Source organism: Electrophorus electricus, chromosome 20 (genome assembly GCF_013358815.1).
Source record: "Electrophorus electricus isolate fEleEle1 chromosome 20, fEleEle1.pri, whole genome shotgun sequence".
NCBI lineage: Eukaryota > Metazoa > Chordata > Actinopteri > Gymnotiformes > Gymnotidae > Electrophorus > Electrophorus electricus.
Window position 1 is genome coordinate 3,279,253 of NC_049554.1, and position 23,317 is coordinate 3,302,569.

Consider the following 23,317-nt stretch of genomic DNA (forward strand, 5'->3'; position numbering starts at 1 on the left):
TCGACGTCATTTTGTTGGAATGAGACTTGACTGAAGTATTCTGTGTGATCGGAAAACTTCCAGATCACACAGAATATATGACCCGGCGCAATGTAAAAAAGGAGGCGAGTGAGCGCATCGGCTCTGAGGAACCACGAGGCTGGTAACCCGATGATTTGAAAGCATATGTAGCAGTCTGTGAACAGGGTGAGTAAAGAGTAATAAAAACGCAATGGACAATCCAGTAATGTGCTGTGCGCAAAAACACTCACTTATGGTATACCGACAGGATACGTGCGATTACTGCTTCAAAACCTACACAAGACTGTTAAAATTCAGACATGCTTAATGAAAAAAGCTAAAACAGGTATATTTACAGCCTTCATCAAGCCTTAAAATTGAAAGCTTGCACTCACCAGTGTTTGGTGTCTCAGCGTGAGTGTGTGCGTGCGTGTTCTGCGAGGCTTCGTGTACGCAGGGGTGAGAGAGACGAGGGTGACGGACAGAATGAGGAGGGAATGGGGGGGAGAACAACCTCTGATTCCACTCTTGAATTTTTAAAGGCGTTGTGGAACTTTGCTAGCTGTTGCTATGACTCCTGGGGTATAGTATTACATCGTAGCCTATTACAAGCAAAACTGATTGATGCACACTCTGCTCGCTTGTACCGATGGAGGAGTGCATGAGAACGCATACTTCGCGACCCGCAGAAATACATGAACTTGATCGTCCTTCGTAACTTCACTGACTTTATTTAGGCTACTTGGCAATAATACATTCATGTATGATCTTACCTGTGAGTAAATTTTAGAAACAATTTATTTTCTCTGTCTTTGATTTGCAGTTTTACTGGACGTATACAATATATATAGGCCTATATAAAGATTGCAGATTGGCATTCATTTTTCCAGTTGGCATTTATACCTGGCTGAATTAAAATGTTTTACTTTTCTTTTGTAGGCATGCGTATCCTTCCAAGATGACACTCAACACAGAACGAGAGGGTAAGGCAACCCTCCGGAGAAGAGCAAGCACTCCCATCCCCTCCTCTCATCAGCCGGGCCCGAGAGACAGAGAACTCCCAGTCGACTCTCATCACCCTCCGCTTGGCCAGTCTGCTTCTTACCAGCCCGGTGACAAAAGCATTCATTCCCTGGCCAACTGGTCATCAGGCTCTGAAGAGTCAGACAGCTCTGGAGCTGAATGCCTCTATCGCGTAGTTTTGTTGGGAGACCATGGAGTAGGGAAGTCAAGCCTTGCCAACATATTCGCAGGAATACAAGAAAAAGATGCACACAACTACATAGAAGGTAGGCTATTTTAATTATTAGATTATTAATTAGTTTTGAATCTTGCATTATTTTGCTAATACCCTGTTTGTATAACGTGAACTCCCATCACTTATGACTGAGTTCATTTTCAGTTTTCCTAGTTTATCTAAGCCATGTTCATTTTCACTGGTGACTTTGTTGCCACCTCATGCCCCAAATACCCTTTTCCTAAACCCTCAGTACCATCTGAATGATTTAACTCCTAAAATAACACATATTGTAATTAATCTGAAAACATTCATTTTAGGCCAGTATTGATTTATACATAAGTCACCACAGAAAGCATAGAGTTATCAATATGTCCTGAGGCTACTGAAATGTTGTAGTCTATTGTTTTATTTTGGTCGGTCGGAGTCTAATGCTTTATGCTGTCACTCGTCTGATAAACTCTGATAGACTGGCCTTCATAGAAAATTAGCAAAAAACAATAAATAAATAAATAAATAATTGTGCAAATATGTGCAGATTGTGCAATGCACTCACCAGAGTGGAAGAAGATCTGCTACATGACTCTCTTACAGTTCTCAGAACTAGAAAAGAATTGTACTGTTTATAATTTATTCATCTCAAGGCTCCAAGCCTGAGATCTGAACTTCCATACATTTGACTTAACTAACATCCATATATCATGAGTAGAAACTGACACAATTTGTTTTGTTTCTGTACTAAACTGAATTTGTAATGAAACAATAAAAGTGGGAGTGTGCATCTGTATTAGGTGAGCAATTTTGCAATCATTTCTATACATAGTTCACCCATTACACCCATTATTTGTCCTATAATGAATGTAAATCTTAAGGAAAACTGTTACTTTGCTATAAACAGTTCTTAACTGCCGAAAGATGGTGACCTACTGACACTACCAAATTTTGCACATCTTGTCTGTGATGTTCTGTCAGGCCTTTAATGATCAGTGAGGATAAGAGCACTAGGCACACTGGGAACACTTGTTCACAGTTTTCCTAATTTTCCTCTGGTAAAACCTTATCTTCAGCCCAAGGTAATCTTCATCTTGATATCTTGTTCCATGAGTTTTTCATGTTTTTAGCTAATTGAGACATGACTGTTATGCCAGTGAGATTTACCAGTGGTATGAATTTTATGGTAAACGTTGGTATATTCATTAAGATGCAGTTAGATACGTTGACACATCGATGCATACATCCTGGATAGTAGTTCTGATGTTTGTTTGCCTGTTTGTAAAAAATATTATTCTCATTCATTGTTTCAGCCATCTATGTTCTGCCAGAGTGCATTGGTAATCATTATCACAAAGCAAAGATCTTCAAAAGAACTTAAAGTAACTGCTAAGCAGAAAACCTTGCAAGAAATGGAAGGCACAACAGAATGAGAATGAAATGAAAAATTCTGGAGAAATTTTGAATTTAAAATTATTTAGTACTCATTTGATGTCCCCATTCAAAGTAAGCTTAACTATCAACTTGGGGGATATACCAGGTTTGTAGGCTTGTGTCAACGTAATGGTAGTTGCTTTTGTGTGCGTGTGTGTGTGTGTGTGTGTGTGTGAGTGTGTGTGTGTGTGTGTGCGTGTGTGTGTCTGTGTGTGTGTGTGTGTGTGTGTGTGTGTATGCGTGCATTTGTGTGTGTATCTGTGGTGTGTGTGTGAGTGTGTGTGTGTGTGTGTGTGTCTATATCTCTAACTTGTTATTGTGTTTCCAGATTCCTTAGAGACACGATCAGTGTTACTGCCTTTCTGCTTATCTTCATGTTTCAGCCCACTGAGTTAGTCAGGAAATCATCATTCATCAGTTTCTTCAATCCATTTCTTATTAATGTTTCTTGCTTAAAAAGTGGCTGTGTTTCCCAGTCAAGTAACTCCTGTCAAGTGTTAACAAATGAGACCAGATGCAATCAGAAGTGAAATTTGCATCGGATAAATGGATGGGGAAATTTGCATTTGAACTCGACTGATGAGACTCTTTTTTATAGGTGATTATGGAGTAATTTAAATATAGGTCTACTATTTTTAGTATAATTAGATACAGCACATTTAGATACCACTAAGTCTCAAAGGCATGTGATTGATTGAAGCTTCTTTTTATCCTTGTTTAAATTCCTGTTGAAGGTAAAGTGGAACATGAATCTAGCCTCAGTGCTCTATGTGCTAAGTGCATGGAGGACTTCGAAAGTGACAGAGTGGAAAGAGGAGACAAGGTCTGTTTCATCCTAATGAAAAGTGTTTTCATCTTGTCGAACTGGCCGCGAGGTCAGCCTAAAACAGCGACTCCGTGCTGTCCCCTGCTCCACTCCGCACTCACTGTTCATGTCCATGAACATAAAGAATTAACTTAACTGCTGACAAGAAGATCAGGGCTAAACATATCAACAGCAGAACGCGTCGGGTGCCTTGGGGTAGGGGTCTCATCAGCCATCTCATCTGTTCAAACAGTTGAATTGTAGCAACGTCTCTCTGAAATGAAAGGTTTACCAGAAACTATTCTAATTTTTGTAACTGCACAGTGTTGAGGTTGTTGTAGAGATCAACCTTATTGGGCCAAGGTCATAAAACCTGACGGTAACCTCGCAATACGCAAAACGTGCCATACGATATTTAAAGTTACCGTGGCGACAATTAGCGCAATGTTGTCAACTGCGCTAAATTCACAGGTGCAGAAGCCAGTCAAAACCGACATTTGAATAAGTCTGTGCATGTTAAAAACCCACGTCAAGAGACAGATAGCTGACTTATCCCAGTCCTGAGACCGGTGGTTACGCAGAAAAATACCAGTTACTTAAAAATGTAACGCATTTGTAACTTCCACCATGTCGGAAACTGCTTGGTTGATGACTCCATTACTGATTCTAAATTATGACAGAGCAGCAAAATTGTGTCTGTCCCCTGTCTATATCTGTTTATAGTTTCTTCCTCTATAACAACCAGATTTGTATTTTCTATGGAAAAAAAAAAAGCTCGTGATAGTCTGGGATCCTGCTCAAGCAAGTGGCCTTCCTCGTCATTAATCGTTGCAAAGTTTGCCATAATGCTCACTCTAAACAGACCGAAAACATGCCTTTTAAATAAAATAGTTAGCTAAATGGGTGCTTCTTTGTTTTTGATGAGCGGTGCTCTATTAAGAACCACTAACGTCATGCGCAAATGAGGACAAAATGCCATAGCGTCATACATCACGCAAACGGTAAAATACACCGGCAATCCACATATATGAATGAGGAAACGTGTTACCGCGGCACTATTTGCGGTTAACGTCACGTTAAATTCGGCTAATAGGTTTAAGAACTTCGCCCTTTTTCTCTAACGGAAAATGGAATGGACGTGTGAGGTTTTGAAGCTTCTTTGTGGTCTTTACTGCTTTAGAAGACACTTATGAAAGAACACTGACGGTGGATGGAGAAGAGACCACTCTCATAGTAATGGATACATGGGCAACAGAAAAGCAGGTATGATAACTAAACAATCCTTTCTCCAAACACACAATACACAACAGTATCTACTGATCCAAATAACAAATGAAATTAACCTTTTTTATAAACTGTACAAAAGGGCAAAAAATATATTCGGTCCCCACACATGGAGATACATGGAGCCGCGAACTTGTGCTCTGCAAAAACAACACGCTCACCAATGCCCGTCCCTCACTGAGTGTTGTGGATGAAACATGATGGCATAGGTGCCGTTGGCCAAAGCCCATTGACAGGAGCTGAAGTGGAGCGGGCTGGCATACAGCAAATAATCAAAGGCAGTGCCACTATTACCCTGTGGAGCCAGCCAACGCCCCAGAGAACACACGTGGCTCTAATTCCACCACTATTGATCCTGAGGAAGCATGGAGCTCCTGCCTGGAGATATAACGCAGATGGGCCCCGTGGCAGTGACACCTGGGCCCGGCCTCGTGACACTAGAATTGGTGGCTGTATGTCACGTGCTGCTTTTCATTTCTTTTGTTTTTGTCCTGTCACATTAAAAGGTCCACACGAACCTGCCATGAGCGATCTATCCTGTAGGTCACCTTGGTCAGGTTTTTTTGCTAATCCCTCCATGAGCTGATTTGGGTGTAATGGGACAAGGAAAATTGAAAACCGCAGGACTGGAGTTGAGAGGTGCATGTGAAACTCTCTTCTGTGTCTTACAGGAAGAGGATGAGAACTGGGTTCAGGATTATTGCATGCAGGTGGGCAACGCTTACGTCATCGTCTACTCCATCACAGAGCGCAGCAGCTTCGAGAGCGCCTCCGAGCTGCGGATCCAACTACGACGCCTCCGCCAGGCTGAGAACATTCCCATCATCCTCGTAGGCAACAAGAGCGATCTGGTGCGCTGCCGAGAGGTGGCGGTAGAAGGTGAGGATCTCCAGAGCGAATTGCCGTTCCTTTTTTAAAAGTAACTCTGTGCTATTGTTGTTAGAATAACTCCTCCCGTGATGATGGCATGCAGATGCGGGATCAGGTTTTTTCCCCTATTGTAAACAGCACTCCACAGAGCTGTTTAATGGATTCAGTATTTGAGTGGTATAATCCTGGTTCATGCTGGTCTCCTGTCTCACTGGCCGCATGCACTGTCGTGCTCCCAAGCGTACATGCACTAACAGTGACCCTCTGCTTACTGCATTTGCCAGAAGGACGGGCTTGCGCTGTCGTCTTTGACTGCAAGTTCATCGAGACATCAGCATCACTGCACCACAACGTCCACGAGCTGTTCGAGGGCATCGTGAGGCAGATCCGTCTGCGGCGGGACAGCAAGGAGGCCAACGAGCGCCGCCGCTCCATCTACAAACGCAAAGAGAGCGTCACCAAAAAGGCCCGGCGCTTCCTCGACAGGCTGGTGGCCAAGAACAACAAAAAGATGGCCCGCAAAGTGCGCTCCAAATCCTGCCACGACCTTGCCGTTCTGTGAGGGGATGCCCCCTGAGTTTTCTTCTTCTTCTACCATCATCCCGCTCTCTTCGACAGATCCTGAAAGATCCTGAACAGGTCCTGTTGAGTTCTCTGAGACTTTGAAAATCACCAGTTATGGACATGTTGGGGGTTTTGTTGTGTTATTTGTTATTTATTTAATAGTTTCAAAGCTGGTGGACTGTGTTATTGATCACTTTTCTACTGACTCTCTTCACAATACTTTCAGCTAATATATCTGAATAATATATCTGAAAGATTATGTTGTTTTGAAGAGATTTAAAAGAAATTTGGGGTATTTGTTAAACCAAAGGTTTGTTACTATATATAACAGATGAGATAGGTTTTGTTTTGTTGGACATCTATCAGCATTTGGCCTCTCATATTGGCAGACTAGCCTAGAGGATCCAGTTCCAACTGCACAGTTACTTCTGCTATTTTTAAGGTGACATAACAGTAAAAGATCCTTTACCATTTCCTACAAAAAATTTACTTTTTAAATACTGAAGTATTTTGCTACAACGTGATCACTGTCCAAAGAGGTAACAGAAAAAAGACCATGGTCTTTGGTTTAAATATTTGCACTAATGTACATTGTTTCACTGACCTGTACTAACTGGCCATTTTACATCCCAATTCAAATTTGAATTCAGCTGCAGGATTCTGGATTTTTTTGCTGTTACAAGTGTCACTACATCTCACAGCTCTGTCTGAGTTTCTGCTGAGAACTCGAAAGGAATGCAACTAGGATTGCTGGCATACTAAATGGAATAAGCAAGCATAGCTTATGGTGAACAAGGTTTCATCATGTAAGTGGAGCTTACTCCTATTTTCTGCAGACATTTTGGAATTTTTTGGATCTGTATTTTATTTCAAGATACTATGCAAATGTCCACATTCTTCCAAAAGGCTCTGTCTAGTTAGTTCTAAGTTGACATGGTGTGAGTACTGACCATACCGAGTATAACATTGAAGAATACTTTGTGGACACATATTTTTGTTCACTTGTTTGAAGCTAGAGATACAAAAAAAAAAAAAGCATTTTGTAGAAAAATAAAATTGGTTGTAAATATATAACATTACTGTATGTCTATAATTTGTATAATACAATAAATTAATAACAAATGAACACATGGCAAATTATTATTACTCTTACTACTTTTTATAAGGATATGTAGTGTAGTGTACTCTTCAGCTTTGAAATGTTAAAGTTAAATTTACTTTCTTACTGTAGACTGCATCCATTCCTAAATCAACCCCCTTAGGACCAGCTCAGAGTATTTCAGTCTCTTATCTGTTTGTAATTGTGATAACAGGGTGATGGATTTCAAACATTCTTCCTAATTTTTGTTGTCTTTAACTACGCTGCTGTAGTAGTTTTATGCTGCAGTCAGAACCTGTTCTTATGGAGTTCAGTTGTTTTGAAATTGGAGGTCACGTTACACATACAGGATGGCTCTCTTCTTATCTTCTAAAGAAGTCAGACAAGTGATGAATTTTCACTAGATCAAGGCTGCTTAAGATTCAGACAAATTCCACACAATTTTACTGTTGCATAACTAATCTTCCATATTGCTTTTCATCCCTTCTGAATAATTACATAATTTAACTTTTTCTACCTCAATTGTAAGTTAAATTAATTTGTTATTTGCATTGTTTCTTTCTCACAGATAATAGTATACAGATAATGTAATTATGCATTGTATACTTGCATTTCCACTAAACTTAAGGTTTTAAGATCGTAGTTGTGATTAAATAATTATACATGATTACGTTTAAATGTAAGATCATTTACATGAGTAAAATGTACAGATGTTACATAATACTGGTTCTTGTTCACAGGCCTTGAAAGTGTGCCTCTAATTTATATGCTAATGAGCAGTTCACATACATATCCCACTTACTTAGAATGTATGCTATCCTGGATGGCCAACCATTGTTCTAGACCTCAGACACAGTCTAGTGGCTTTGAGAGTGCTGGCCTCCAACAATATGCAGGCTAATGCTGAAATTATAAAGGGCCAGTACCAGGGTCTCTCTTTGTTTGCAGATGGGTTATGGTTCCACTCAGTGCAATTAATCACATTATGCTTTGTAATGCCGTGAACCTGAGTTGCTAATATCATCAACCTCATCAGAGAACTTTCTCATTGGATGGATTTCTGTTTAAGTATTGTATTTCTGACCTTAATGAAAAGTATCAGCTGTTAATACCACCATAAAGTAACCCTGGTTTACCCAGCCTGAATTTAGCTGTGGGATTTAGCTGTGTTCAAAGTGGCAGCATTCCATATGCATGTGCAACCAGTGCACTCAAGGCAATTTGGCCAAGAACATTGTCATTTTAATTAGTTTATGTTCATTTGACTGACTTCATGCTATGTACATCCACTGTTTATATGGACGTTTGTATTTTTTGCCGTAGGGAAATGTGTTTGGGACAACCACAGCTCAGCACCAAGAGGTGAAGGCAGGGGGCCAAGGCTACAGCAAGGCCAGTCCCACAGTGCCGAGCCTGGGTCAGCTCTTTCCACTCAGCCCCTTGTCAATGGTACACGAGGGGAGGGGTGACAGCCTGCTGGCTGGGAGCTCAGAGCGTTGATTTGGTCTGGCTAATGGAAAGAATGCTTCACTCTGTGGGTCAGCCTTTCCCTCAGCTAATTCAGACATCGCTAACACGCACACACGTGCAACACAACTGAACACCAGAGAATTGCTCTCATACAGATGTTTTTGCTTTTAAGCTTTCAGTTGGAAAAGTGTGGGATGTTTAACAAAGGACGGTCTGACAATGTCTTTTTTTTTTTGCGAGGCCTAATGGCCCAAGAATTTCCATTCAGGTCATATTTAATAGTATGAACCCAGGAATGAATGTTTGCATGTTTATACCCTTCAGATCTATTGAATTAAATGCATCTTTGTAATTTTACCTTGATTTACATCCCAATCTGTTTTCCTAAGTAACATTTAATGTTTCTTGCTCTACACTTTACTGGGCTCTTATGTATTAAACACATTCTTTCCTACAATGAAATATATTGCTTTCAAAACAAGTGGAAGGATGTTTCATTTAAACAGCAACAGCAACTGTGTATTATGTGATAGACACAAGATTACAGGAGACCCAGCAACTAGAGTTATGCAGTAAAAACTAACAACACAACATGTGAGAGGGCATGAGAGAGAGAGAGAGAGAGAGAGAGAGAGAGAGAGAGAGAGAGAGAGAGAGAGAGAGAGAGAGAGAGTAGAATGGAAAAATTGAATAAGGCCGAGGAGATGGTGGTGCATACAGGAAGATGAATGACCCTGCACTGGTCACACTGACTGGTTCTTGTAATGTGTCAAGAAGCTGGCGTCCTCCAGATGTGTGTCATGTTTATGCTGTCCAATCTCCTGCCAGGATTTACATTTGAAGGCTGAAGGTGCGAGGAGAGAGCGAGCGAGAAAGAGAGAGAGAGAGAGAGCGAGAGAGAGAGAGAGAGAGAGAGAGAGAGAGACAGACAGATATAGAGGGAAAGGGGGAGGCAGAGAGAGAGGAAAAAGGGGATGACAGAGAAACAGAGAGAGAAAGACAGAGGGAGGTGGGAGCGAGCGGATGGGGGGGGGGGGGGTGCTAATTACGGAAAGTTGGCAGCCTGTACAGAAGTAAGCAAGCTGTGGCAAGACACAATGGAAAGAATGAGAATAAACCAAGAAAAATGCAAGGTCATAAATGCACGTTTTTTGAACAACACAAAAAGAGCTGTTTTACTGTTCTTTCAAATACGTCACCTGCTTTTAGGCTTATGCAGGTTATTTTGAAGCACTATTAAGCTTCTTTTATAAAGCTTGCTTTTTTTTAAATGCTGTTCCATTTGGAATTTGAGCTGCTCAGTTAGTACAATGCAGCACAGCTCATAGTGCAAAACTGCTATTCTGCAGAAACAAATCTGTGTGAAATGATATTGACATGGTTTATCAAGACAAGTGCGCAAAAAGATCTTTATCGTTATCCCAGCCAGATACAGTGTGCGGTACACAGTGAGATGAAATAACTGCACCCAGGTGTAAGATGCATATGCATTCATGTGTGACTTATTACTAATATGTAACGAATGCAACTGAAGTATGACGTATAGGGTATGTATTATATTTCTATGTCGATTGTTGCCCTGAAGATTACAGTGGTCTAATTCAACACACACCCACGCGTGCGCGCGCAAACACATACACACACACACACACACACACACACACACACACACACGCACACACACACAAACAATGTAAGACTCCGAGTTCAGACAAAGATGGGCACCAGCGATGTACACTATCGATGTGTTTCTCCTGTTAATAACATGTGGACACCGCATTCTACAACCTTTTCACCAAGGACAGCTGTTCTTCTGAAAAAGAAAGGTGGGAAACTAAAGGCCTAAATGAATTTAACGGCGTGCCATGAATTGGCTCCTTGGTTTTGCTTACTCTCAAACACATCCTGAAATATAAACAGTTTAAATAATTAAATGACAGGGAGCTTAAAACAAATAGTTGAAATGGTAGGCTGTGATGTGCTGAACACGTTAATCAGTCAATGAGTAGCTTACACTCTCTGCTCATGACATTTGTGCTATATATTTTTTGAAATTTAACATTCAAAATTTCAACCTTCTCTTAATGAAACACAAAACTCACAGAGACAAAAACAAAATTTCTGCACTGACCAAGAAGATATATATGGTAAAGCATGCTAAGATGCAAAAATGGTATGTATGCAACACCTTTAAAATAAAATTAATTCCACTCATTTTGACTGCAGGTGTACTTGGTATGAATGCGGATGAATACATGTCAACAACACAAATTCTTTATTAACACTTCTAATCGTCCAAACATATTTACAGCCAACCTCTACTCTTTTTTACATCTGACAAACAGAATGAACCAGGACACACACTGTGATGGAACGGGCCAAGCATATCAATCAACTGGCAGTCATTTATATTAATCCAAAATGTATTTTTAAAATTAATTTACATTACATGTATATTATGCATAAAAATACACTGCATGAATCAGTAGTGTGCGCATATATATATATATATATATATATATATATATATATATATATATATATATATATATGTATATGTCGGCCATAACACGGCATTACATTTCTCGATTTTTTGAATAAGATTCACATTCTTGAGTAATGGAAGTCATCATTAGGGGCAGAGATGTACTTCTCTCGTTTCGATTCGGCCTCTTTATGGGGCACCTATAGCGCCCCCTGGTGGACAATACCACAAGCCTCTTATGCAACAAGAAACATTGCTGCGCCATAACAGTTTGCCGCCACAGTTCAGGGAAGGCGAAGGTTGACCACGCTGTCCGAGTAGTCGTTTGGCAACTGTTAGAACTAGAAAACGGGCACGTTTTGTGTGAAATACGCACATTTAAGCACGTACAGACGTACATCGTTGCTTCAAATCAGGCAAAAGAAGACAGCCGAGAAGGAAAACCGTCGTTTGAACGAGGATTCTGCTAGGCCGCGTTAACAAGGTAAGGCAAAAAAGGTGAACACGTAGCTTAGCTAGCTGCTCTATTACAAACGCTCATCTACACATCCATCTAATTATAACAGTCAATGTGTAGATGACTAAGGACAGAACATCGGTGCGCCGTTTTAAACCCCCTACTTGTACCGATAAATCTCCATGTTTTATGAGTGTTTTTTAAGCTAACCTAGCTAGCAAGTTGTTAGCTTTTTGCTAACAACACAGCCTCCATGAAAAAACGAGACGGGCGTTACTAGGTTAGCAAGCCAAGCTAGTTGTAGTTACTTTCTGTTCAACTGCGTTCAACATGATTGATATATAATTATGATGGATATATAATCATGATAAAGATGCACATAGGCTTGGGGTAGTAAAAGAGCATATACGTTTATCTATTTGTCAATTTTAATGCTAGTTTGCGTGTCTCAGTTTTTTAGTGTAGCTTGCTGGCCTTAGTCAGGAAGTTCTAAATAGTCGTGTTACTGGTAATACATGTCGGGTAAGCGATAAAATGACAATAATAATGACATTGTCTTTCAAAATACGTTAGGTATTAACTGTATACAATTAACGTTTGATTTTAACGGCTTTTCTGCTCGCCAGCAGATCGCCGACATCATGGCCGACGACTTTGACATCGAAGCAATGCTCGAGGCGCCATTTAAAAAGGTGGGTGTTTAATTTGGCTCATTAAGATAGCTAACTTAGCTAACTATTGCATTCATTTGAAACTGCAAACCAAGGTGCACTTTGTTTTCGCTAGCTAAGTCGTTATGTACAGATAAATTACATGATTGTTTCTGTGATAGTGGTTTCAATGAATAAATGCCCATCTATCTCTTTTTGTAGACATGCCTATATCTCACCTCTACTCCCATGAATTCCAGTGTGAACTGTCAAAAAAATGAAGGTAGTAATTGCCCCATATATTGATGTACTGTGGTACCCTTGGTTTCAAATACATAGGCTGATTTTGGTGCCGACAAAATAATACAGTGGATGCACATGAATTTAAGTGCTGGTATGAAGTGTTTGGAGACTCTATTCACGCTTTTGAATGCATGGTATTTTTAGCAGCTATCCTCACATGATTTTCAATAAAAAGTTACTGAAGGATAATTCTAGTCTGCATGTCTCATCATAGAATATTACTGTAGCTGTTGAAGTAATCTCATGATGGCCTAAATGTTAAAATTCTCATTACAGATATGCTGGAGTTGGCATACAGGCTATTCCACATAGTTTTCAAATGTTTGTTTTCTTTTTCTTTTCTTTTTTCTCCCCTCTTCTTGTGGGACTGGAAATGAACAGAGATGAGCATCATAACTAATTACCAGGAAGTTAATATTGACACTGGAGGGAAATTGATCACTTCATGCATTAAATATTTATGCATGCAGTTTACTTTCATATACAGATCTGTGGTTATTTCCTGGGCCTGACAAACAAGAAATGATGGCTCTCTGCACATTGCAAAATAACTTTCACACGAAAGTGCCTTTTTTTATTGCATAAAAATGGCCACTTTGTTTTAAGTCACTCATGCAGATCATTAGGAACATTAAAGAGCATCTCAGCTTTAGGTGTTCTTTGGGAGTCGATATTACTAAGCCGTGTGAATCCCTGTTTGCTTCAGGGCGAGATGTGTGACAGAGGTGGCATCGAGCTCTTACAATCCACGAAGGCAAATGGGGGTGAAGATCACTGGAATGGCATCCACCACTGGAGCTCGCTTAGTGGCTGGCTGCTAGCGTTGCCACTTTGGGTCTTATAGGCACAGATAGCCTTGGTACTGAATCTGTCAGGCTGCCGAAAGGATGAAGTCACTAAACATGCCATTTTTACATTCACAGCATAGCACTAGCTTTTGACCTATTGACCGTACCACATACGTATTACAGACACTAGTAAGGAAGGAGGAAAATGGCAGCCTTGTGGTTCTAATGGCCCCGTTTAATGACGTTGCCCCCACACACACTAACAGTGTAAAGAACACATATTTAATGATCATATCATATTCTCTTTTGTTCCCATCCCCCTTTATCCTTACGACTTGCAATGTTACGCCGTCCTCCTCATGATGTTCTTCTATCGACCCTGCTTAGGATGAGACCAAGTCCGTAAATTCCAATGGCCATGAAGAGCGAAGCAAGAAGTAAGTCTGTTTTAATCTGATGCATTTAAGTGAATATAAATTTATCTGAAGAATGCAAATTTTTTTATTGAACTGAATTGGTTTCCAAGGGATGGCTTCCCAGGTCAGGCTTAAAAGAAACAAAGAACTTGGCAGTGGTCATTCATTTTGAACATTTACTGTTTAGTCCACAACTAGGCTTAATCCATGTTCAGGAAGCCAGCCCTAAGCATGTGCTATTATAACAAACACAAGTTGGCTGAATATGGTGAGCTAAACATGTTCAAATTCATGAAGTGTAAACTTTTGAATGGAAGGAAAAAGAAGAGCAGGAGTCGCAGCAGGAGTAGGGAGAGAAAGAGGAGCAAAAGTCGAGACCGCAAGAGGAGCAAGAGTCGTGAGCGGAGCCGTGAGCGCAAGAGGAGCCGCAGCAGAGACAAGCGGCGCAGCCGCAGCAGAGAGAGAAAGCGGAGCGGCTCCCGGAGCAAGGAGCGCGCGGGACGCTTCAGACCCTCCTTGTATGTATGCATGTCAGTATTTAGGTAGATATTGGTTTGGTTAGGTTTGTAAAGTCACATAAATACAGGATGTCTTTATTATTTGTTTATATATTTTTGATACAGCTCCTCATTTTTGGAGTATCAGTATTTTTGTTTGAAATGTCTACAAAGTGGTTGTGTAAAAGGGACTTTCAGTGCGTGCGCTAACATTTTAGTTTTGACTGGTTGGTGCTCCCTGAAAACTCAAGTTTTTAAGTGAGCAGAAACACCCTGGTGTCCCCTGTTAAGCTGTTAAAGCTTAAATTTCATGATGACCACAAGGAGTAGAGCAGTCGTAGCTGCTGAGATAAACCTTGTTTTTAAATCACAGTTCTGGGCCGAAATTTAACGGTGGTTCCAGGGGGAAGACTGGCCCACCACCTGCCATCAAACTAAGGTTTCTATGATAATATTTTTGTTGTGTGGGTAGTTCCCTGTTAAGTGTATGAATTGAAAGGTGGAAATATGACATTAACTGAAAATCTTTTCATGTAGCCGTAGACGGTCTAGGAGCCGCAGTCCCTTCAAGAGAGACAAGAGCCCAATCAGGTAAGTTTTAACTAGAAGAAATCCATGTTTTATTTATTTTTATATATATATAATAAAAATAAATTATTTGCACTATATTAACTGTCAGTGACTTATTTGCCTATAGACAGCCCATAGATAACCTCACCCCTGAAGAGAGGGATGCACGCACAGTTTTTTGCATGCAGCTTGCTGCCAGAATTCGGCCACGGGATCTGGAGGAGTTCTTCTCTGCTGTGGGGAAGGTCTGTGTCTGTGTCAACTCCTCTAGTTCCTAGATATTTGACTTATTTTGCTAGTTCTGATTTTTACAGTGCTGGTTTTTATTCTCTGTCAACAGGTGAGGGATGTGAGGATGATATCTGACAGAAACTCCAGGAGATCCAAAGGCATTGCCTACATCGAGTTTGTGGAAGCCACTTCTGTGCCTCTGGCAATTGGCCTGTCTGGACAAAGGCTGCTGGGAGTACCAATCATTGTTCAAGCTTCACAGGTAGGAGAAACCATCTCGCACCAGCTTGTTTAAAAGAGCTTTGTGCTTCATGTATCTTCATCTGAAAGTGTTCATTCTTGTTTACAGGCTGAAAAGAACAGAGCAGCTGCAAATGCCAACAATCTGCAGAAAGGCAGTGCAGGGCCTATGAGGCTGTATGTTGGCTCACTGCACTTCAACATCACAGAAGACATGCTCAGGGGCATCTTTGAACCTTTTGGACGGGTGAGGGCTTCAGCTATTTGCTTAACTTTTCTCTTAAACTTTAATTATCTCAACAGACAGTGTGAGGTAAAACATTCTTCATTTGTGCTCTATTCCAAACAGATTGATAGCATACAGCTTATGATGGACAGTGAAACCGGGAGATCCAAGGGCTATGGCTTTATTACAGTGAGTTAATACTAAATGCATTTTGCATACAAGTGATTCCAATAGCCTTTAATAACCTTCATTTCCTCAGTTAAATGTTTATTCTTCTAACAATCTGCAATGGTATATGCGGGAGAGCAGTTATATAGTCATTTGTTGGATTTTCCTTCCCATTCAGTTTGCTGATGCAGAGTGTGCCAAGAAAGCCCTGGAGCAGCTTAATGGCTTTGAGCTAGCTGGCAGGCCCATGAAGGTGGGCCATGTTACTGAGCGCACTGATGCCTCCACCGCCAGCTCCTTCCTGGATAACGATGAGCTGGAAAGGACTGGTATTGACCTGGGCACTACTGGAAGGCTACAGCTCATGGCCCGGCTAGCCGAGGGTAAGGCCCTTTCCTTCTAAAGGGGGCAACATTTAGTACAGCTTCCTGTTGCCCATTGGCCTTTTTGATAGCCAAGATGCAAAGGATTTAGGGATGATCTGTTGTTTACCATCTGTTTGTTCATTCAATTTGGTGTTTTTTAAGGTACTGGACTGCAAATCCCCCCAGCTGCACAGCAAGCGCTTCAGATGAGTGGTTCTATGGTTGCAATGGCAGCAGCTACAGGTGAGGGCTTATCTACTACAGGGCTGGCTACATGTTTTCATACTCATTGTTTCATCACTTGGGGAATTAACGTTCTATTCATTAATTCTTTTGTCATGTATTAGCGGCTATGAATCCTGGATTGAGCTTCAATATCAACGTGCCCACAAACCAACCTTTGAATCTGCCATCTCAGCCAATTGCCACACACTGCTTCCAGCTTTCCAACATGTTCGATCCAAATTCGTAAGTGTTGTGAATTTTAATACATTAACTCATACGATTGTACATAAAGTCGTGTCCAATATATTAAGAGCTTAATATTTTCTGAAGTTTCAATATTTTGTGACATTGTGTTCATAGGGAAAATGATCCTGGATGGGATATTGAAATCCAAGATGATGTCATTGATGAATGTAACAAACATGGAGGAGTGATACATATATATGTGGACAAGAAATCTGCTGAGGTTTGTGGTAATCTGTGCAATGGTCAGGGTTATAGTAGTAGGGCTAATGGGTATTGGCCAGGGTAACATTGATGGTAGTGACAGGTATCGGTAACTGACTTCAGTAATTCGTTCAGGGTCACTTTGGTAGTGCTGAAGTTAGAACTAGTCACGCCATTAGTGCTGTCAGGTGATTTGTTACAACCATTCTGGTACCAGCTACGTTTTGTTTGTTTTGTAGGGAAATGTGTATGTGAAGTGCCCAACCATCCCTGCCGCAATGGCTGCAGTTAGTGCATTACATGGACGTTGGTTTGGAGGTAGGACAACATGTCTAACTCTTGGAACATGGTTTGCTACATTGGCTGTTAAGTGTATAATTATTGAAGTATTAAGTTGTTGAGCATCTTTATCTTCTCATACTGAATGTGCCATTTCATGTTTTGTTTTTTTTTGTTTTTTTCCCCACAGGTAAAATGATCAAAGCCGCATATGTCCCTCTGCCAACATACCACAATCTTTTCCCAGAGTCTGTGCAAGCCACCCAGCTTCTTGTGCCCACTCGCCGGTGATCTCTTGTTCCTGGAGACAGTCATTTTTCAGTCTGTTCTCTTTCCTCTCTCTTTTTAACACTTGGGCAAATGTATTAATATTTCAGTCATGCGAACTATGGCAGTTGCCTGTGCCCTTTTCTTCTCCTCCCTTACCTCTTTCCTCTTTCTTAATTACGATTAGAGGTTTGAGCGTCATGTTCAAATGCCTTTACATTACTTTGGCATTAAAGTTTTTCTATGTACAGCCTAGTTTTGTTTTTGCTTCCCCACACCCTGTCCTGTAATTTCTTACTTTTTTTTTTTTTTTTTAGTTTGTCTCCTACCACATATTGTCTTTGTGATTGGCATGAGTACTACTTGAGAATGTACAGTTAGGAACACATACAAATGTTAATTTTTTTTTTTTTTAAATAATTATAAAACCCTGCAGTTTTGGTTAAATATCTACATATTCAGTGTTTTGGGCTCTATGAGCTGTGGGAACTAGAAGGCAGATGAGATCCTCTTGTGTTCATAGAGACCATACAGTTTCAGAGTATCTTGTTTTTCTAATTAAGACTTGTTTTTGTAAAATTCTTGATGAACAGGTCATTTCAAATAAAGCCATGATGTTGGCAGGGGTTTTGGTTTGTACTAATGTGTGAAAGAGCATAAATATGCCAAGTGCACCCTCCAAAACAACATAATTTTAGAAATTTTACAAAGCTGACAATGTGATGGTCAATACCATTAATAGCTCTTAATGCATACAGTGAGCAGTATGGGACCTAAATGAAATGCAGAATTTTAGATTGTGTAAACTAAAGTAAAACTGAATTAACTTTTAAGTGACTGCTACATTCTTGTTCTATAGTGGCCTCAACTGAGCCAAAGGCATTGCGGCCTAGTAGCAGTTTTAGTCTGAAACAGTCCTGCTCTTCTGTAGCAGCCCCGGGGGCTGTCCTATCGTGAAGTAGGCATTAGATGTTTACTCAGTTGCTCGGACAACTGTTTGTATCAATTCGCTTTGTCTTTCACTAGTAAATATTAGAAACTTGTCCTGAGTCCTCTGCAGCGACACATGTCCAACTCGGCTGTTGCACAGTTTTTGCATAGTCATTCCCAGTCCATGTGGCTCCGTGTTATTGAGAAGCTCGGTTTTCAGTCCGAGCTTTACAAGCTCATAAGAGCAATTGCAAGCGCAGTGACCTCTGGCTTGGGGACAACCTTACCGAGCTCTGGGATCGTTGTGGTCATTAGTGATTATCAGTGCGGAGTGCCATTCTGCTGGATTGAAGGGAGATGTTACTAAAAGAGTGAACCTTGCATTAGACATTCAATAAAAATGAACTAAATTGGTAATATAGAGAACACATCTTCTCTAGTAGTCGGACACAAATAAATACGCTGCTCAACACAGAACCAAAAACACGTGATACAATTTATAACCTGTGCTTTCAGATACAGATACAAAACTACACAGCCTACCGTTAGTCTCATTAGTTATAAGTGGTGATTTGACAATGTCATTTTAAGAGAACCAATACAAGCTATTGATCCAAAGTGACATTTCTATTGGTTGACATTTTTAGATTTCCGGCGGAAAAGTTACGCGTTTTAATCTTGAATCAATGTATCTGGACTGAATCATAAAATCCCGCCTAAAATGCAAAATGTGACCAATCAGAGTCTTCACTGACAGGAGTTACTTGTTCTGCGTTGCAGATGTGACCAATCAGAGTTTTCGTTGACAGGCAGTACCCGCCCCTCATTACAGTGGGTTCTGGCGTAAGCGCGACTTCTGGTTGATGCGCAGCACGCGAGTGTTTTGAGCGTTTCGACAAGGCGTGCCTGCGCTACGAAAGGCGTTTAAATAACGACCGCACTTTAATCGCGGTTGTCCATAACGTTTCCTGTCGTTTTCTGTGGCGGATAAACCTCCAGGCGAGGGTTAGGTTTGCTGGAAAATGATGAGCAAGAGTGGCGCGAGGACGTTTGTGGTGGGCGCGCGCGGGATTTCCCGTTGCTTTCGCCTGAATTGTGCACAAAGTTCCGCCGGTGCCTCTCCAAGACAGCGAGGTAACCGCGGCCGCCTGCAGTGGTACCTCTCCGTCGCAGTAATATCCCCCGTCGCACCGCGTCGGTTTAAAGTGGAGTGCTCGTGCTAGCTAGCTAGCTCGCTTTGCTAACTTGCTAGCCTAGCCTGTTAGCCTGAAAACTGTCTTTGCAACTTGTTTACTGAAGTGTGTTCGCACCGCGCAAGCAGCGTGTAAACTAGACCGTGACAGTGTGGCATGATCTTAACGCCAGTAACTGCATGTTCCCTCCCCAGAAGGAATACAAAGTAGGCAACTGAAGGAGGACGAGCTCCGTCCACTTTACATGGACTTTCAGGCGACCACACCAATGGTAGGTATTTTAATGTAAATACACTAAATATAAAGGTCAGGAATACATAATGTGGGCGTTAAAAGTTAAGTAATACCTCTTCCAGAAACGCACAGCAGCTTTCTCCGATGTAGTTTAGTCTTGGATGAATCCGTGTTGTCAGAACAGAACCCCCCCCCCCCCCCCCCCCCCCCCCTTACAAGCTACACGTGAGAGTTGTTTGGTTGTCACTGTTTTCGAGCAGCGATGTGTCTGTCTGCTTAACAGGATCCAAGAGTTTTGGACGCTATGCTTCCGTATCAAGTGAACTACTATGGCAACCCACATTCTAGGACCCATGCGTATGGCTGGGAAAGTGAGGGCGCCATGGAAAAAGCGAGAAAAGTAACGGTCTTTCTTCCAGAAGAGCTGTGTGTGTTCATTCTCTGTAAACAAGTGTTTCTCTGTTTCACTGTCACATGTTTGTTTTTGCTTATCAAGTATAAAGATAAATAATGGTCTATCTGTAAAAAAAAATGCTGTTTATGTGAACACCGGTGTTTTTTCTCCTTCAGCAAGTGTCAGATCTTATTGGGGCCGATCCACGAGAAATTGTGTTTACCAGTGGTGCCACAGAGTCCAACAACATGTCAATCAAAGTAAGCATTTTCTTTCTTTTTTTTTTTTTTTACAGGAGTATGGGACTTTGAAGGAACTCAAAGTGACACGTGCAAACGTTTAGGCCTGGATTTGCAGAACAGAATATACAGGGTACAGTGATGTAGAACGATTGATTTATACCTTCCCCTCATTCTGGTTTGTGCTCAGGGTGTGTCCCGGTTCTATAAAGCCAAGAAGAAGCATGTCATCACCACACAGACAGAGCACAAGTGTGTACTGGACTCTTGTCGTATCTTGGAAGCTGAAGGCTTTGAAGTAACATACTTGCCTGTAAAAAGCAATGGAATAATTGACTTACAGGTGTGACATATTGCCCATATATGTCAGACTTTGATGCCAGACTTGTTTAGTCGACAACATTCATGTTGTACATTTAATTTATCATTTAATTTCTGTTTAAGGATTAAAGAAAGATAATATTTGTATTATTCTATTATGCTGTTCCAGCAACTAGAGGAAACGGTGCGTCCTGATACAAGCTTGGTATCCATAATGACAGTCAATAATGAGATTGGAGTCAAACAACCTATCAAAGAAATAGGTAATCCCCTATACCTGCTCACTATTCCACATTTAACTAGCACTAGTACATGGAGAGCAGAGCCTTGCTTTTCCTCCTGTTCTTACACACTCTCCCCTCTTAGGTCGTATATGTAGGGCCAAGAATGTGTTCTTCCACACGGATGCTGCTCAGGCCATTGGAAAAATCCCCATTAATGTATCAGACTTGAAAGTGGATCTGATGTCTATTAGTGGGCACAAAATATATGGCCCCAAAGGTATAAGTTGTTTTTTTGTTAATAACTGTTTCATCTCGACACAAGTCCTTTCAGTAAGAATAAAAAATAATTAAATCCCAATCCTAAATGGGACTTAAAATTCTGAACACAGTTTTTGCTTGATCCAGACAGTATGGAAGTAGGACTGCTGATGTGCATGTTGTAGGTGTGGGTGCGCTGTATGTGAGAAGGAGACCCAGGGTTCGCATTGAGCCCCTTCAGAGTGGAGGGGGTCAGGAGAGGGGTCTGCGCTCTGGCACCGTGCCCACTCCCCTGGTTGTGGGGCTCGGGGCTGCCTGTCAAATTGCCCAGCAAGAGATGGAGGTAGGACTTAAGTCACTCCTTTGCAGTCAGTGATGCTATTTTTTAAACATTTTGTGGAGTAGTCTGAACTTAAGACTAACAATGGCCTATTTTTCCAGTATGACCATGGCCGAGTGTCTGAACTTGCCAATCGCCTTGTGCAGAGGATCATGTCTGATGTCCCTTATGTCATACTCAATGGAGATGCAGAACAGAGGTACCCAGGTGAGACGCATTGTTTCTGAGAAACGGGTACCAACTTTATGGGATCAAACTTTATCCCATTGTACACTGACTGAACATTACTGCCATGTGTGATGCTCACTATTGACTTTTAGGGTGCATCAATTTATCGTTTGCTTATGTTGAGGGAGAGAGTCTGCTGATGGCCTTAAAGGATGTCGCACTCTCGTCTGGGAGGTCAGTTGTTGGAAATTGGAAATCTAACAGTTTGCTCTTGTTCACATTAATGGAGAATTGCCCTTTGTTGTTTTGTAGTGCATGCACTTCTGCTTCATTGGAGCCTTCCTATGTACTGAGGGCAATAGGGACAGATGAGGACCTGGCCCATTCCTCAATCAGGTTGGCATTAGATGTGGAGTATCTCATGGTGCAGTAATTGCTGTGAAGTGCCTTTATGACATCAGATGCTGGGCACAGGTTCGGAATTGGGCGTTTTACCACAGAGGAGGAAGTGGACTACACAGCTGAAAAGTGCATTCAACAGGTTAAACGACTGCGTGAAATGAGGTAATTGATGCAATACACATTGGCTTTGTAGCAAATTTGTTTACTAGCCAATAAAATAAGTTGTCATCCAATCAAAGCCTGCCCTTTCAAACATGAGTTTTATGCCTTTTAAAACTTGATTTTTTCTGCCTGTCATTGAGTTGATCTGTGTCCTATAGCCCTTTGTGGGAAATGGTACAAGAGGGCATTGACCTGAAGAACATCCAGTGGACGCAGCACTGAACCACTTATGGGAGAAATGCTCCAGGATCACTGAACTGAACTGAAGTATGAAGTTATTTTATATAGCTTGCTGGAAATGCCTAGGAGTTCTCTATCCTCAAAGAAACACGCACAAACACTTCATTTGGTCAGTGGTAGTATTTTGTACTGGTATATTATGATGTGGGTTTTTTTTTGTTTTTTTTTTGGGAACTAAGAGAGCGGAATTGGGAGTGACCACCAAAGAACTTTCACCACTAAACTTGTGGACTATGTGAATAAGTGTCTATATTCCTGTTTTCAGAAGAAAAAAAAATTAAAATCTCTTTGTATTTTTTTTGTCTTCCACAATAGCTTTTCAGCTTTGCATCAGAAATAGGACTTCAGACACACTGGTTACATTCACAATGGTTTATATACCTTGTGGGTACTCATTTAGCTATACATCAATAACAAGTACATACACATGAATGATTGATTATTAAGAGTACTATGATGGACGGGTGTCTTTTGAGTTGCAGGAAATGTATTTATTTAAGATTAGATCATACTTAAATTGCTATCACTGGAAAAAAAAAAGTGAATAAAAGCTTAAAAGGTCTGAAACCAGGAAGTTGTGAAATGATTTAGCAATAGATTATTTTGTCATGTCATGTCCACCCAAGTTATATGCTCGAGGAATCATTGGCACTTGCAGTATTGGTCCATGTTTGTCTTTCTCAAAGACAGCAATACTGGTTTAATCAGCTGTTATGTAGGCATAACAGAGAGAACATGTTTGTGTTTCACAAAGACAGTAATACTGATTTAATCAGCTATCACTCAACACCTATACTAATAAACACCTTGAAACAGCTTATGCTTAGCTGTTGTTTCTCTGCCA

The 23,317-nt window shown here is 40.9% G+C and overlaps 3 protein-coding genes across 8 annotated transcripts; all 3 read left to right on the forward strand.

The window, feature by feature from the left end:
- Nucleotides 1–19: 19 nt before the first annotated feature.
- rem1 (RAS (RAD and GEM)-like GTP-binding 1) lies at nt 20–6,820 on the forward strand. 2 transcript variants are annotated; one of them, XM_027012491.2, is made up of 5 exons: nt 20–186; nt 940–1,289; nt 4,648–4,730; nt 5,423–5,630; nt 5,906–6,820. In XM_027012491.2, the coding sequence occupies exons 2-5, from the start codon at nt 959–961 to the stop codon at nt 6,181–6,183; spliced, it is 900 nt and encodes a 299-aa protein (XP_026868292.1). In that variant the 5' UTR covers nt 20–186; nt 940–958; the 3' UTR covers nt 6,184–6,820. The 2 variants fall into 2 exon arrangements, with proteins under 2 accessions (XP_026868292.1, XP_026868291.1); XM_027012490.2 differs by lacking the exon at nt 20–186 and adding an exon at nt 563–775.
- Nucleotides 6,821–11,492: 4,672 nt separating this feature from the next.
- rbm39a (RNA binding motif protein 39a) lies at nt 11,493–18,007 on the forward strand. 4 transcript variants are annotated; one of them, XM_027012479.2, is made up of 17 exons: nt 11,493–11,723; nt 12,323–12,388; nt 12,569–12,629; nt 13,825–13,874; nt 14,171–14,371; nt 14,724–14,789; nt 14,888–14,941; nt 15,048–15,165; nt 15,261–15,413; nt 15,501–15,638; nt 15,741–15,806; nt 15,964–16,168; nt 16,313–16,393; nt 16,498–16,618; nt 16,736–16,841; nt 17,062–17,140; nt 17,292–18,007. In XM_027012479.2, the coding sequence occupies exons 3-17, from the start codon at nt 12,624–12,626 to the stop codon at nt 17,390–17,392; spliced, it is 1,545 nt and encodes a 514-aa protein (XP_026868280.1). In that variant the 5' UTR covers nt 11,493–11,723; nt 12,323–12,388; nt 12,569–12,623; the 3' UTR covers nt 17,393–18,007. The 4 variants fall into 4 exon arrangements, with proteins under 4 accessions (XP_026868280.1, XP_026868279.1, XP_026868278.1 ...); XM_027012478.2 differs by having other exon boundaries at nt 12,326–12,388; XM_027012477.2 differs by lacking the exon at nt 12,569–12,629.
- Nucleotides 18,008–19,141: 1,134 nt separating this feature from the next.
- On the forward strand, nt 19,142–23,043 carry nfs1 (NFS1 cysteine desulfurase). Of its 2 annotated transcripts, none has more exons than XM_027012466.2 (13): nt 19,142–19,432; nt 19,686–19,762; nt 20,009–20,125; nt 20,296–20,379; nt 20,549–20,701; nt 20,849–20,942; nt 21,046–21,180; nt 21,347–21,504; nt 21,603–21,708; nt 21,822–21,903; nt 21,982–22,065; nt 22,144–22,233; nt 22,392–23,043. In XM_027012466.2, exons 1-13 carry the CDS (start codon nt 19,321–19,323, stop codon nt 22,453–22,455), a joined length of 1,356 nt encoding a protein of 451 aa, XP_026868267.1. In that variant the 5' UTR covers nt 19,142–19,320; the 3' UTR covers nt 22,456–23,043. The 2 variants fall into 2 exon arrangements, with proteins under 2 accessions (XP_026868267.1, XP_026868268.1); XM_027012467.2 differs by having other exon boundaries at nt 19,689–19,762.
- Nucleotides 23,044–23,317: the final 274 nt, after the last annotated feature.